We start from the raw sequence: 13,503 nt of genomic DNA on the forward strand, positions 1-13,503 counted from the left end.
TGTGGTGATCACCAGACAATAACCACTAAGGAGACACCTAATTTTTGAAGACAGGGTACCACATATATGTGTGAGCCAGTATGGCGGAGATAGGGCACAATGCGCCCTTCCCCATTCTGCGGGGAAATAAAAAATAAAATAAAATATTCTCTAGTGCTGGGTGATGTTGTTTTGTAATAACCAGTTAATAGCTACTAGTGGGCCACATAATTTAAAAGAGCAGGCTCCCCTTTTTCAAATGTGGGTCCCCGCAAAGTTGTAATTATGGGTGTGAGTGAGCACATAGTGCCCAACCCCTATATGCGGAAAATGTATGTCACCCAGACAGGTATGGAAAGTTTTGCTTACATTTTTTTTTCTACCATCTCCGCTTAAAGTGGATGATTAGCCCCACTCATCAGCCACAGTTTTAGTATACATGACGAATGAGACGCATTATCCTCGGTAAAGGCATGACTTGTCCCAGTTAAAGTTCTCAAATTTGACCTTTTGCAACCACTTTGTGACTGCGTCTTCCGTTTATGCAGCATAGTAGAATGGACTATATACTCAATACATAGTCACTGCATGTAGATATTACTAAGTAAGTTTCCAGTTTCCCTCCCAGTCAAGGGTTTGATGCCTCTCTGAATGTAGTTTGTCCTACCACACATCCTGCCAACTCGAACCTAGAGTGCAGTTTTTCCTGTGGTTTTTTTCTCACTCTTGTCAGTAGATGGGATTTTCTTGCTCACACAGACTGAGCAACCACAAATACTGTATCTCTTCTGTGATAGTCTGACATGAGTATCTCTAGTAGATCTCTACACAAACTCAACTCAACTTGCTCTATCTTCAGATAAGTGTCTCATTTTATGTTGTTTGTTGTTTTAGTTCATGGGTTTAATTGTCTTATTTTCCAGGTCACGCCTCATCCGGATGCAGCGCAGTGGCACAGGTTCTCCAGATCTAAGAAAAAGGAGAGCTCATCAGTGCGACTTTGAAGGATGCAATAAAGTGTACACTAAGAGTTCTCATCTAAAAGCCCACCGGAGAATACACACAGGTACTTTGTGACTTTGTGATAAATCACTCACTTTGGATGAGCAGAAAGCACAACAAATATTTGTGTGTATTTAACAGATAACTATGTAGTATAATTGATGTACGTATTACATACATACATACAGTACATACAAAGAGGCGAGTAGTTGGTTACTCTGCTCAACAGATATTTAGGTGGCCACAGAAGTCAAAAGTATATGGTATGAGTGGGGCTCTCAAGTTTGTAGAAAGCATAGCCAAATATATCCGCAACTTTTCGGACATGTATATGTGTGTGTGTATATATGTATATATATATATTTATATATCTATCTATCTTCTACATACTGGAGGGGTGAACAGCGCTTGAACGTTGAATCCGTAAATCAAAACTGCACAGATGATGGGAGATGGGCAGGAGAGAGAACACTAACCTGTAGAAGGGGGCATTGGGCTGAATGAAGGGCCCCCGATACATAACTTCCATGGTGGTAGGGGGTGTTTATTATGCAGACGAGGGGTGAATAGTGGAGTGGGCTTAATATTCATCATTTTCCGGTGGGAGGGCAGCTTGGTTGACTGCAGATATCTCCAGTTCCCGGAAATAGATTACTTAGCTTTGAATGGGATAAAAAAAACGATGCAGTCCCACCTTTCAGGAGGTACTTGGGACTTGGGGATCAGAGTTCATGAGCCAAAGCGATCCACCTTTGAAAATATAAAACTGCATACCAGGCGTGTGGAGCAGGGACCAGCTGCTGGAAGGCTGATATCTCTGGTTCTGGGCATAATAGAGACAAGCTCCCAGTGTCCCCCAAAAGGGTAGAGTCCCCACTTTTGGAGACACCCTCAGAAAAACTGCTAAGTCAGGCATAACCTGAGATATCTGGCTGGGAAAAGCAATTAACATGCTCGGATGGGGACCACTGCTTCTAAGTCAGATATCTCCGGTTTCTTAGGTCCGATTTTCAAAAATCTGGTACCCCTGGAACAAAGGGACCCTTAGCTATCTGCCTAGGACCCTTATACTACTAAGGCCCTTTGGCAACTGCGCATTGAGCCCATAAGAAAAGACGACCCTGTTGCGAAATTAGTTTCATAAAGTTCAATCTTTCATAAATGGTAATACAAGTCCTCACTCTTTATTCAGTTTCTGATCTCCAGATGTACATTTTGCATTTAAATGTAAAATGTTGTATTCCTTCATTTCACTTTCAGAAATTCGCATCTAAAACATTTTCAGGGGTCTTCCAATTGCCGGCAATGACTGTGAAGTGCCGTCAGAGTACTAGCACATCAACATCACCACTTTGTTTGTCCCCATAGAGAAACACAGGAAATTGGCAATGTGGTACCATAATTCTACCGGAAAAAAACAGGGCGGAAAGCAGTGCTCACAGAGGTGGCGATACAGTCTTAATTCAAATGGCCATGTATCCAGAGAGTCGGGATTAATCAATAACATTTATTAATACATATATACAAATTATACATATAAATATAAAAAAGGAACAAATACCATAACACAGGTTTTCTCATACGTCCTAGAGGATGCTGGGGACTCCAAAAGAACCATGGGGGTATAGACGGATCCGCAGGAGCTTGGGCACACTATAAAGACTTAAACTGGGTGTGAACTGGCTCCTCCCTCTATGCCCCTCCCCCAGACCTCAGTTAGACTTTGTGCCCAGGAGTGATGGGTCACACACTAGGGGAGCTCTACTGAGTTTCTCTAAAAGACTTTGTTAGGTTTTTTATTTTCAGGGAGACCTGCTGGCTACAGGCTCCCTGCATCGTGGGAGTGAGGGGAGAGAAGCAGGACCTACTTCTGTGAGTTTCAAGGCTCTGCTTCTCGGCTACTGGACACCATTAGCTGCAGAGGGTTCGATCACTTGGTGCGCCTAGCTGCTCGTTCCCGGAGCCACGCCGTCACCCCCTCACAGAAGCCAGAAGAAAGAAGCCGGGTGAGTATGAGAAGAACAGAAGACTTCAGTGACGGCAGAAGACTTCAGTAACGGAGGTACAGTGGTAGTGCTGCGCTCCATGCTCCCACACACCAACGCACTCACAGGGTGCAGGGCGCTGGGGGGGGGGGGGAGCGCCCTGGGCAGCAGGTTACTGGTCTTTTTAATGTGGAGAACTGGCAAAAAGCATTTAGGTGCCGAGGCACCGTGGTTCATCCCCCGCCAGCATACTTTCATGATTCCCCGCCGCCGCTTGTACGGGTGTCAGGGGAGGGGGGGGGAGCGCCCTGGGCAGCGAGTTAGGGCTTCACAGTGTCTCACTCGCGCTGCCGGGGGCTCCGTACAGACCCACGCAGGCGCGTTATGCAGTGGTCCCCGTCGGCCGCCATAAGTGCAGGGCGCCAGGAGGTGGTGGCGCCCGGGGCAGCATAGAGAGATAGAGCTCCCGGGCGCCGCACACGAGGACCTGCCCAGGAGAGCGGCGGGGTGCGCGACGCGCCGGGGCTCCCGCTTCCTGATCGGTTGCCTGGGGTGCAGGGCGCGCAAGGGGGCCTCCCTGAGTTGCTAGGTAAATGTGGAGTTTTTCCATTTATTTAGTGCTCGGCCTGTTTGGTTAGATATACGGAGGGGCTATAGCGCGCCTGGAGCGGCGGAGCTTAGCCTCACACAGAGTCAGCACCATTTTTTTCCCTACTGTCCCCGCCAAGCACAAGCATAGTGGGGGACATAGTGTTTGGGTTCTGTTGCCCTCCAAGAGGTGAATTCTCCCTGTGTAGGGTCCCCAGGCTCGATATGGGGATATATATATATATATATATATGTGTGTGTTTTTTTGTCGAGCGAGCTTAAGCACGCCGGGAAGGGGCGGAGCTTAGCCCTCACAGAGAGGTCCTCGCCATTTTCCTACGTCCCACACCGAGACTTGCTGCGTACTAAGATGGAAGGGGGGCACTGAGTATTTTAAGGCTGTATGGGTGTCATATAGCATTCGGATTGATGAGGGACGCAGAATCCTTGTTGTAATACATAAATACACTGTTTACCCTTTTATTTACCCACTATTGGTTAGTCGACATATGTCGACAGGTGTGAGGACTTTGTCAAAGGCGCCTGTGGGGATAACTGTCGGTTTCGCCGACACTTGCCGGTACTTTTTCAAACAACTAAGTATGGGCAGGTTATTTTTCTGTACTTAAAAACGAGTAAACACGCGAGGGGAGACACGGCGGTCGGTCGATGGCCTGTCGGCATCATCGGTAATCCCTGGGTAAAAGAATTAACAGGCCGTTATTGCCTGGTGCCTGTATTGGTATATATATATATATATATATATATATATTTTATATATACATAAGTAGGGGGAGTGTTATTACAATTGTAGAGGTATGCTTCCTTCAGACCCCCTGGGGTTCCAAGATTATTATTATTTCTGCCCGCTTACTATTCCGCGCTGTCGACATTTACTCAGTTTCTGTCGGCCGTAAAGTTCCTGGTAGATCCACATCGGGGGCATGTCAGTACATGGTCATACACACTCTCAACACATTACTGTCACTAGGGACCTGACGGGTCTAGACAATCCACTTGCGTATAGGTTATGTCTATATGTATATATGTGTAGATATGACTTTATATATGCTTGATTACGATATGGGTGTTTTATTGTGTATTACGTTATGTATATCCATGAATGCTGAAATAATGGTATTCTTCTCATGTACTGGTTGCTCCGTTTAAGCTCTAGACGGGAGGTGTTGGTTTCGATTCTCTTAAGGAGTCCGAATATTAATCCCTTCACAACGCAGAGAGAAAATTATGACAATCAACTCCTGGTCGACGCAGAGCCCGGTCGCTAAGGATCACACACAGGCAGCTAAGTGAAATTTTATTTCTATACTTTGACCTTATTTGCAATGTATGCACTTGAGGGAGTGTGGTAGTCGGGTAAGCATCCGATATAATTATTCTACCCAGAGGGGGTGGGCTTGCCTATGTTTATTTTTCTTTATCACATTACAGCAGGCTGCCAAGTGACGGCAGGTGGTGCGACCGGAAAAATGCGGAGGATGTCTCCGGGAGATGCTGGTGGGAGGTATACAGCTGTGTGGTGTGGCCTCTCTTCAGTCAGTCTCAGCGGTATCCGCTGGTAAGTGTCAAAATTCGTGAGTTAACCTCCTCCACAACGGTTGATGACGCATGCTTTTGTGGGATGCAGTTGTTTAACCGGTTCGAGACAGTTCTTTTTTTTTTTTTTCCTTTCTGTGTAGACAGTGGAAGGTGAACAGGTAAGTGTTCTGCAGCCTTGTTAAGTTTGCAGAAGTGGACGTGTTAGCGGTTTCCACTACATACACCACTGGTCGCTGAGTCTATCTGGCTGGTCCCCACCCTGGTGGCCGCATGTCTACTAATTTTCAGTTAGTCCAGGAATAGACTGGGACCTGTGAGTTATTTATAGAAGCCAAAGGGGAACATTCTGAGTCAGGGTTGTTTTCCCTTACTATTTTCTAATAGATTTTGCCTCTCCCCTATGGAAGGGGAGGTAACGCGAGACACCATAGAGAGGTGCGTCACGTTCAGGACATTGTCTGGTTGTCCCTGTAAAAAGGTGCATATCGTGGTTTCTCTCTGACTGTTCTTCGGCGCAGGAATTGGCCTGTTGTTCCCAACGACGCAGATGTCAGAAATGGTTTTCAGGCTAGATACTGATCAGGTAAGGTTCAGTGTTTTTCCTGTGGAAGGAGGTCTGAAGATCCAGAGTTGGATCGGCTTTGAGGTGACACCTCATCAATAGGTTCTGTTAATAAGACAGATGGCATGAGAGGCCTTTTTTTTTCGGAGAACAGGTCTAATACCAGAGTGACTTTCATGGGACCAGTTGGGAATGTGGTCCGGATCTTACCTGCGCAGGCACCGGAATATAATCAAAACGGCCAGGCCATCGCGCCTGTGGTGTCTGCTCAGTTATTTCCTTCTAGAGGAATGAAGGTTAGGGATCCAGGTTAGATCCTGGTGTCTGTGCATATAGACCTCCGAAGCTGGGGAGCAGTCCTTTGCAAGGGACGTATTTCCAGAGGATGAGGTCAGGTTGGGAAACTTGTCGGCTGTAAGTTTCTTAAATTAAGAGCTACCTTAGACGAACGTATTCTTCGTGTTCTGCCGTGTTAATTCTGCCAGAAGCCTTGTCAGCAAGGGCGTAAGTAAGCCGCTAGGGCGGAACAAGGGAAAAGCGGAAATGGCAGAAGATGCTAAGTTTGCAGTTGAAGGGGAAATCTGGTAAACGATATGTTATCAGTCTTCGTTCCGGAGGTAGTAGACGGAGAAATAGATTTCCTTTGCGGACATGATATTCGGCCAAAAAAAATAAATAAATGTCATCATAGAGAAACTTTCCCAGACGTGACAAGCCTTTGTGGGGTGTCGCAATTGGACATATTGGCGTCTCGCCTCAATGAGAGACCTCGAGGAGATTGTTCCAGCTTAAGGGACACTTAGGATATAGCAACGGACATCCTCGTGACACCGTGGGTGTTTTTAGTCGGTCTAGGTGGCCTCTCCGCTTTCACTTTTCTGACAGTGGTAAGCGTAAGATGAGCGATGGTTCCGATGATCTTCTGAAATCCGATCTAACCACGGAGGGTTAACTATTCAGTTTCATGGTAAACTCATAGAAACTTACTGCCCTCTTCCTGACGTGAGGTAATGGTACAACAAGATCAGGGCGTGTATCAGGTCTTACCGCGGCTGCGTCTAACGGCGGGGCGGTTGAGGGTCGTATCCTAAGCCGAGGGGTGTTCCCAGTGAAGTCGTTTCTTCAATTCTTCATGCTAGGAAAAAACTGACGGCACAGCGTTACAACTGTTGTTGGAGTAATTATGTGTCTCGGTGTGTATCCAGGAAGGCTCCTATGGAGGACTTTCAGCTAGGTCCTGCTTATCTGTACGTTACAAGCCAATGTGGAGGCATCCTATTTAGTTTCTTTACGAAATTTCTCTTTTGGGAAAGTGGCCAGGCTTTTGACTTTGAAGTCCACAGGGCGGGTGTCGGAAGTGGTGTTTTTGTCTCACAAGAGCCTTGTTTGATCTTTCAGGTGGATAGAAAGGACTTGAGTACTCGGTTGGTAGTTCTATCAAGAGTGGTTTCCAGGTTTCGCTGAAGTCGGCCTTGTTTGATTGTTCAAATTCCCTTGATCTAGCCAGGGATTTGAGTATACAGGTCATCATTTTGGCTCAGTTTACAGAACCAGAGGCCCTGTTTATCTGGTATGTTCCCATCTTACTTTGGGAGACTGCGTTCTGCAGTTTGCTACAGGCTGAATTTGTGATGCGGTTTGGCAGGTTGGTTCTACGGCTACGTTGCCGTCACCGAAGTCGGTAGAGGTTCCTTCTTTTGGGAAGATGGGCTTTTCATGGGTGAATGCCGAGGAGGCTCAGCGGTTCAACTTTGCTTAGCGGAAGCTTGGTGGGGATCAAACACTTTGGCGATGCTTTACAAGTTTGATACCCTGATTGTTGGGGACCTTATGTTTGCTCATTCGGTGCTGCAGAGTCGTCCGCACTCTCCCGCCCACTCTGGAGCTTTGGTATACACCCTATGGTCCTTTTGGAGTCCCCAGCATCCTCTAGGACGTATGAGAAAATAGGATTTTGGTACCTACCGGTAAATCCTTTTCTCTCAGTCCGTAGAGGGTGCTGGGCGCCCGTCCCAGTGCGTACGGTGTCTGCAGTTATTGCTGTTGGTTACGACCTGGTGGTGTGTTTTCTCTTTCTGGCGGTTGCTACCGTGTTCATGACATAACATGCGGGGTCGTATTTTTGTTCTGTGCACACACGAGTTGTGTTACATATTCTCTCAGCATGTGGCTGTGTTTTGTTCATGCCGGTGGCTGGTATTCTACTGAATGCCACGTTCTACGGTGTGTTTGAGGTGTGAGCTGGTATGACACTCACCGTGTTTATAACATTAAATTCTTTCCTCGAAATTGTCCATCTCTCCTGGGCACAGTTTTCTAACTGAGGTTTCGGGGAGGGGCATAGAGGGAGGAGCCAGTTCACACCCAGTTTAAGTCTTTATAGTGTGCCCAAGCTCCTGCGGATCCGTCTATACCCCCATGGTCCTTTTGGAGTCCCCAGCATCCTCTACGGACTAAGAGAAAAGGATTTACCAGTAGGTACCAAAATCCTATTTTCTCTTGCGTCTTAGTGGATGCTGGGGTCCATATTGGTACCATGAGGTATAGACGGGTCCACCAGGAGCCATTGGCACTTTAAGAGTTTAATAGTGTGGGCTGGCTCCTCCCTCTATGCTCCATTTAGAAAATGTGCCCGGAGGAGCCGGTCACAGGTAGGGGAGCTCTACAGAGCTTTCTTAGAAAAAGTTTATTTTAGAGTTTATTCTTTTACAGGAGGCTGTTGGCAACAGCCTGCCTGCAACGAGGGACTGAGGTGGGGAGCAGTGTCCGCCCTGCGGGGTCTGAGCCACTGTCTCCGCTGACTGGACATTGAGCTCCAGAGGGGACAGATAGCGCCACGCCACAGGGGAACGCTCACCCCAGCAGCCAGCTGCCACCCCCTTGCAGAGCTGAAGTGTGGCGAGTGAGTCACTGTCCCCCCTCACAAGCGGGGGTCAGTGTGAAGGTGGCGGCTTAAGGGTAGGAGCGCAGTATTAACTACGCTCCCGGACGGCTCAGCGGTACTTCGATGCGGTGCTGTGAGGGGCGCCCTGAGCCAGCACCTGACCCTACACTGACCAAATCAAGCCTGTCGGGGTCTGCGGATCTCAGCCAGCACAAAATCCTCAGGCCAGTATAATCTCGGAAGAGCTGGAAGACAGCGCCATTAAGGGGGCGGAGCTTCTCTGAGCGGACCCAGCAGCGTTCAGCGCCATTTTCCTGCCTGCAGAAACACTGCCAGTGGAAGAACAGTCCTTCCAGAGCACCTCCAGCTATCTGTACGGTACCAGGGGGTTGTAGAAGGGAGGGGAGGCTGCAGAGGATTTATCTTCCCAGGAAGACCCCATCCCATGTAATCAGGATTGCACTGTTGTAGCGCAGATCCCAGCTAGAGAGCCGGAATGGTTAGCCTCTCTTAGGGGGACTACTTCTCAGATTGCAGATAGGGTTGCTAGAACTGAGCATGCAACTCAGGTACTGCAATCCTCTATGTTTGCATGGTCTGATACTGCCTCCTCGGTGTCCCCTGCAGTACATTCTCACAAACGTGCACTTGCCAAGATTATTTGTAGGAAAGGATATACAGTGCTATAAACTGGATGTAGACAATATAACTTTTTATTTGTTAAAAATTAACATATAGTTGCAACAAAGAAATAAATGTATATATATGATTAAAAAAATAATAATAAAAATAGGGCAAATATGGCACAGCAATTTGTTGAGTATATTACCACATTTAGAGGCCAAACACAGTCTCCTGTATAGAATCCTTGGAAAAAGATGCCACAGTCCAGGGGGTGTATATAGCACTTGTAGAGATATTTTGTCCGTATGGAGTAGGATGGGAGGACCTTCAACGCTTGATTTTGGACAGGTATAGTCCTATTGAAAGCATGGTCTTGTACTCTTCTCTCGGACATCAAATAAGTTCCCCGTTTAAAGCATGGAAGGACTTCTAGGCGTATTCCAGGATATAGATGGAGGTTGTAGTGGAGGCCTCTGCAAACCAACGCGTTTTGCTGTATCAACAGCTTTGTCAAGGTGTATGTGTCCATTGTGAAAATGCCCTTTATAAAGGCTGTGCTGAATTTCCCATTCTTTACAGCTGTACTTACTTTGTAATTTGCAAATATCAAGAGAAATAAAACTATATCCAGTTTAAATTATTATTAATTTAAGGAGACAAGTGTATATGTACCTTAAAAACACTTTTGTTCATGAATTCTTTTGCTCGATACATGGATTATAAAAAACACTTCCTGGTTAGAGTTTCGCGATCATGTGACCGCATGTGTATGTTTCCTGTATCTGGAACGCATACCAGACTCTGATAGGTTGTTATTATCAAGAACGCCGGTCATGTGACTAGGCTTTGCGTCCACGTGACCGGCTCCAATGCTCGCGAGAGCCGCAAATGCCACATCAAGGTCGCGGTCATGTGACCGGACCCATTGCGTGACGCGACTCCCGGAAGTGCGTAACGTCCTGGCAATCCCGGACACGCTAGCCCACATATGTAATGGGCTCAAATGCCCTTAGTTCAGTACAGTTGGTATCTATATAAATAATTCGAGAGAGAGCCCTATGTGTTTTCAATGTGAACTCATTTAGTTGGTATAATCAAAAAACTCTTGTTTAGACAAATAAGACTTAAAATCGGAGCAGGATCCTTTCAGCCACAGATTTTAGTATGAATGTACATACGTGACCTACATAACAATCCTATATGTACACAGAATGTATTAACAGTATCTTATCTACAAGAACCTGCACAAAACATAATTTGACATGGATATATATAGACCCGATTATATATATATATATATATATATATCCATGTTATAAAACCACCAGTGTTCTTGCATCGTAGCTATATAGTGACATCTTGTGGAATTACTTAGTAGTTACATTCAATAATTTTCTTGATGAACACACATCCAATGGCCATTCTAAGACCAATATAAAACATGATTAACCACCCCTATGTTGCAACCAATGGCTAAAATATTAATATCTTAGTTTTATAATGAATTAATTAATTGGACCCAGAATTCAGAGTACTGCATTTAGTTCCAATGCTTCATTCAGGCCACAGGGGTATAGAGAATTCAACTGAAATGTCCAGAAAATCTCTTGACGACAGAGTCGAGTATATCTATCCCCCCCCTCGACATGTGGGTGGAATGTGCTCCAGTCCAATAACTTTCAAAGAACTGGGATCTTTATTATGATGATACACGAAATGTCTCGATAGGCTATGTTTCATTAGCCCGTTTGTGACATTTCTGCGATGTTCCATGAATCTTCATTTCAATGCTCGAGTCGTTCTGCTGACATATTTTAGATTACATCCACATTTCAGTAGGTATATGACCCATGATGTATTGCAATTGATGAAAGTAGAAATATTAATAGATTTCTCCCCTAGAGCTATATCTACCTTTTTGGTTTTATTGCATACATGTGAACATGTTGTACATTTATTGGCTCCACATTTATAGAAACCCTTGGGTTTGGTTGTTAACCACCCCCCTTCAGAGTTTGTTCTTATGCCCGATAGTTGATTTCCTATGGGGTTCTTTAATTGACTGGGTGCCAATATGTTCTTTAGGGATCTGTTTTTCTTGAAAATAAATTCTGGCTTGGCTGGAAGGATACCATTCAAAATTGGATCGCTTAAAAGCTGACAAGGGGGGTGGGCTCGTTATACAGGACAGAGAAGATTACATCCAGGAAGCCCATCGACAATTAGGTGATGTGAACTTCTATGAAGTCCTTGCACGGGATCCCACCCCCCTATATCAAAAAGAATTATATGCTCATTTACAAGGAGCTCTTCAAGATGGAGTGATATCTAAGGAAGAACTGAAGTTTCTTTTTCCTCTGCATCCCTCCATTCCCGTCTACTATCACCTCCCTAAAATTCACAAGTCCCTCACTTCAACCCCGGGACGTCCCATTATTTTGGGTGTTAATTCCCTCACTTCCTTTCTATCCGCAAATGTCGACTGTTTTCTCCAACCGCCTGTCTCTCGACTAAGGTCCCATATTAAAGATACTACGCATTTTTGGGAATTAATCCAGGGAGTTACCTGGAAACCTTCCTATGCCTTTGCTACTCTGGATGTATCCAGTCTTTATACTAATATACCCCATCAGTTAGGTGTACAGGTTATTAATCAAATACTGACATTAGATGGAGACCTTTCAGAGAGACACCGGGAGTTTGTCGACTCTATTTCCTTTATTCTTTCTCACAATCATTTTCTTTTTTCAGACACGTTTTACCATCAGACGATGGGAACCGCCATGGGGACGAGATTTGCCCCGAGTTACGCCATCCTCTATGTAGGGCACTTGGAAGAGAGCCTTATCTGGGGGGGGGGCGGACTCGGCGGACATCTCGTCCTCTATGGGCGGTACATTGATGACCTTTTCTTTGTTTGGGATGGGGATCACAACACTTTTTCTGACTTAGTTAATTCTCTCAACACTAACACTTATAATTTCTCTAACGTCCTAGTGGATGCTGGGGACTCCGAAAGGACCATGGGGAATAGCGGCTCCGCAGGAGACTGGGCACAAAGTAAAAGCTTTAGGACTAGCTGGTGTGCACTGGCTCCTCCCCCTATGACCCTCCTCCAAGCCTCAGTTAGATTTTGTGCCCGAACGAGAAGGGTGCAATCTAGGTGGCTCTCCTGAGCTGCTTAGAGTAAAAGTTTTAAATAGGTTTTTTATTTTCAGTGAGACCTGCTGGCAACAGGCTCACTGCATCGAGGGACTTAGGGGAGAGAAACGAACTCACCTGCGTGCAGAGTGGATTGGGTTTCTTAGGCTACTGGACATTAGCTCCAGAGGGACGATCACAGGCCCAGCCATGGATGGGTCCCGGAGCCGCGCCGCCGGCCCCCTTACAGATGCTGAAGCAAGAAGAGGTCCATAAATCGGCGGCAGAAGACTTTCCTGTCTTCATAAGGTAGCGCACAGCACTGCAGCTGTGCGCCATTGCTCTCAGCACACTTCACACTCCGGTCACTGAGGGTGCAGGACGCTGGGGGGGGGCGTCCTGGGAAGCAATGAATTTACCTTAGTTGGCGAAAAATACATCACATATAGCTCCTGGGCTATATGGATGTATTTAACCCCTGCCAGTTTTCCAGTAAAAAGCGGGAGAAGAGCCCGCCGTGAAGGGGGCGGGGCCTATCTCCTCAGCACACAACGCCATTTTTCCCACACAGCTCCGCTGGTAGGAAGGCTCCCAGAATCTCCCCTGCATCCTGCAACTACAGAAACAGGGTAAAAAAGAGAGGGGGGCACTTATTTGGCAAAATAACAGATATAAGCAGCTATAAGGGATAGACACTTATTGTAAGGTTGTCCCTATACATATATAGCGCTCTGGTGTGTGCTGGCAAACTCTCCCTCTGTCTCCCCAAAGGGCTAAGTGGGTCCTGTCCTCTATCAGAGCATTCCCTGTGTGTGTGCTGGGTGTCGGTACGTGTGTCGACATGTATGAGGAGGAAAATGATGTGGAGGCGGAGCAGAGTGTCTGTAACAGTGATGTCACCCCCTAGGGGGTCGACACCTGAGTGGATGTACTGTTGAAAATTACGTGACAGTGTCAGCTCTATATAAAAAAACAGTGGTTGACATGAGACAGCCGGCTACTCAGCTTGTGCCTGTCCAGACGTCTCATAGGCCGTCAGGCAGATGGCAGATACAGACGCCGACACGGATACTGACTCCTGTGTCGACGGTGAAGAGACAACCGTGATTTCCAGTAGGGCCACACGTTACATGATTGAGACAATGGAAAATGTTTTATACATTTCTGATAATACGAGT

General features: G+C 46.3%; 1 protein-coding gene across 2 annotated transcripts in view; it reads left to right on the plus strand.

The window, feature by feature from the left end:
* The window catches only part of LOC134948779 (Krueppel-like factor 12), a 348,760-nt gene that overhangs the window by 321,451 nt on the left and 13,806 nt on the right, over window positions 1-13,503 (plus strand). For both annotated transcript variants that reach the window (XM_063936999.1, XM_063937000.1), the window contains exon 5: window positions 903-1,045. In XM_063936999.1, the coding sequence (XP_063793069.1) occupies window positions 903-1,045 (143 nt within the window). The remainder of the gene's footprint in view (window positions 1-902; window positions 1,046-13,503) is intronic.

This window comes from Pseudophryne corroboree, chromosome 8 (genome assembly GCF_028390025.1).
Source record: "Pseudophryne corroboree isolate aPseCor3 chromosome 8, aPseCor3.hap2, whole genome shotgun sequence".
Classification (NCBI taxonomy): domain Eukaryota; kingdom Metazoa; phylum Chordata; class Amphibia; order Anura; family Myobatrachidae; genus Pseudophryne; species Pseudophryne corroboree.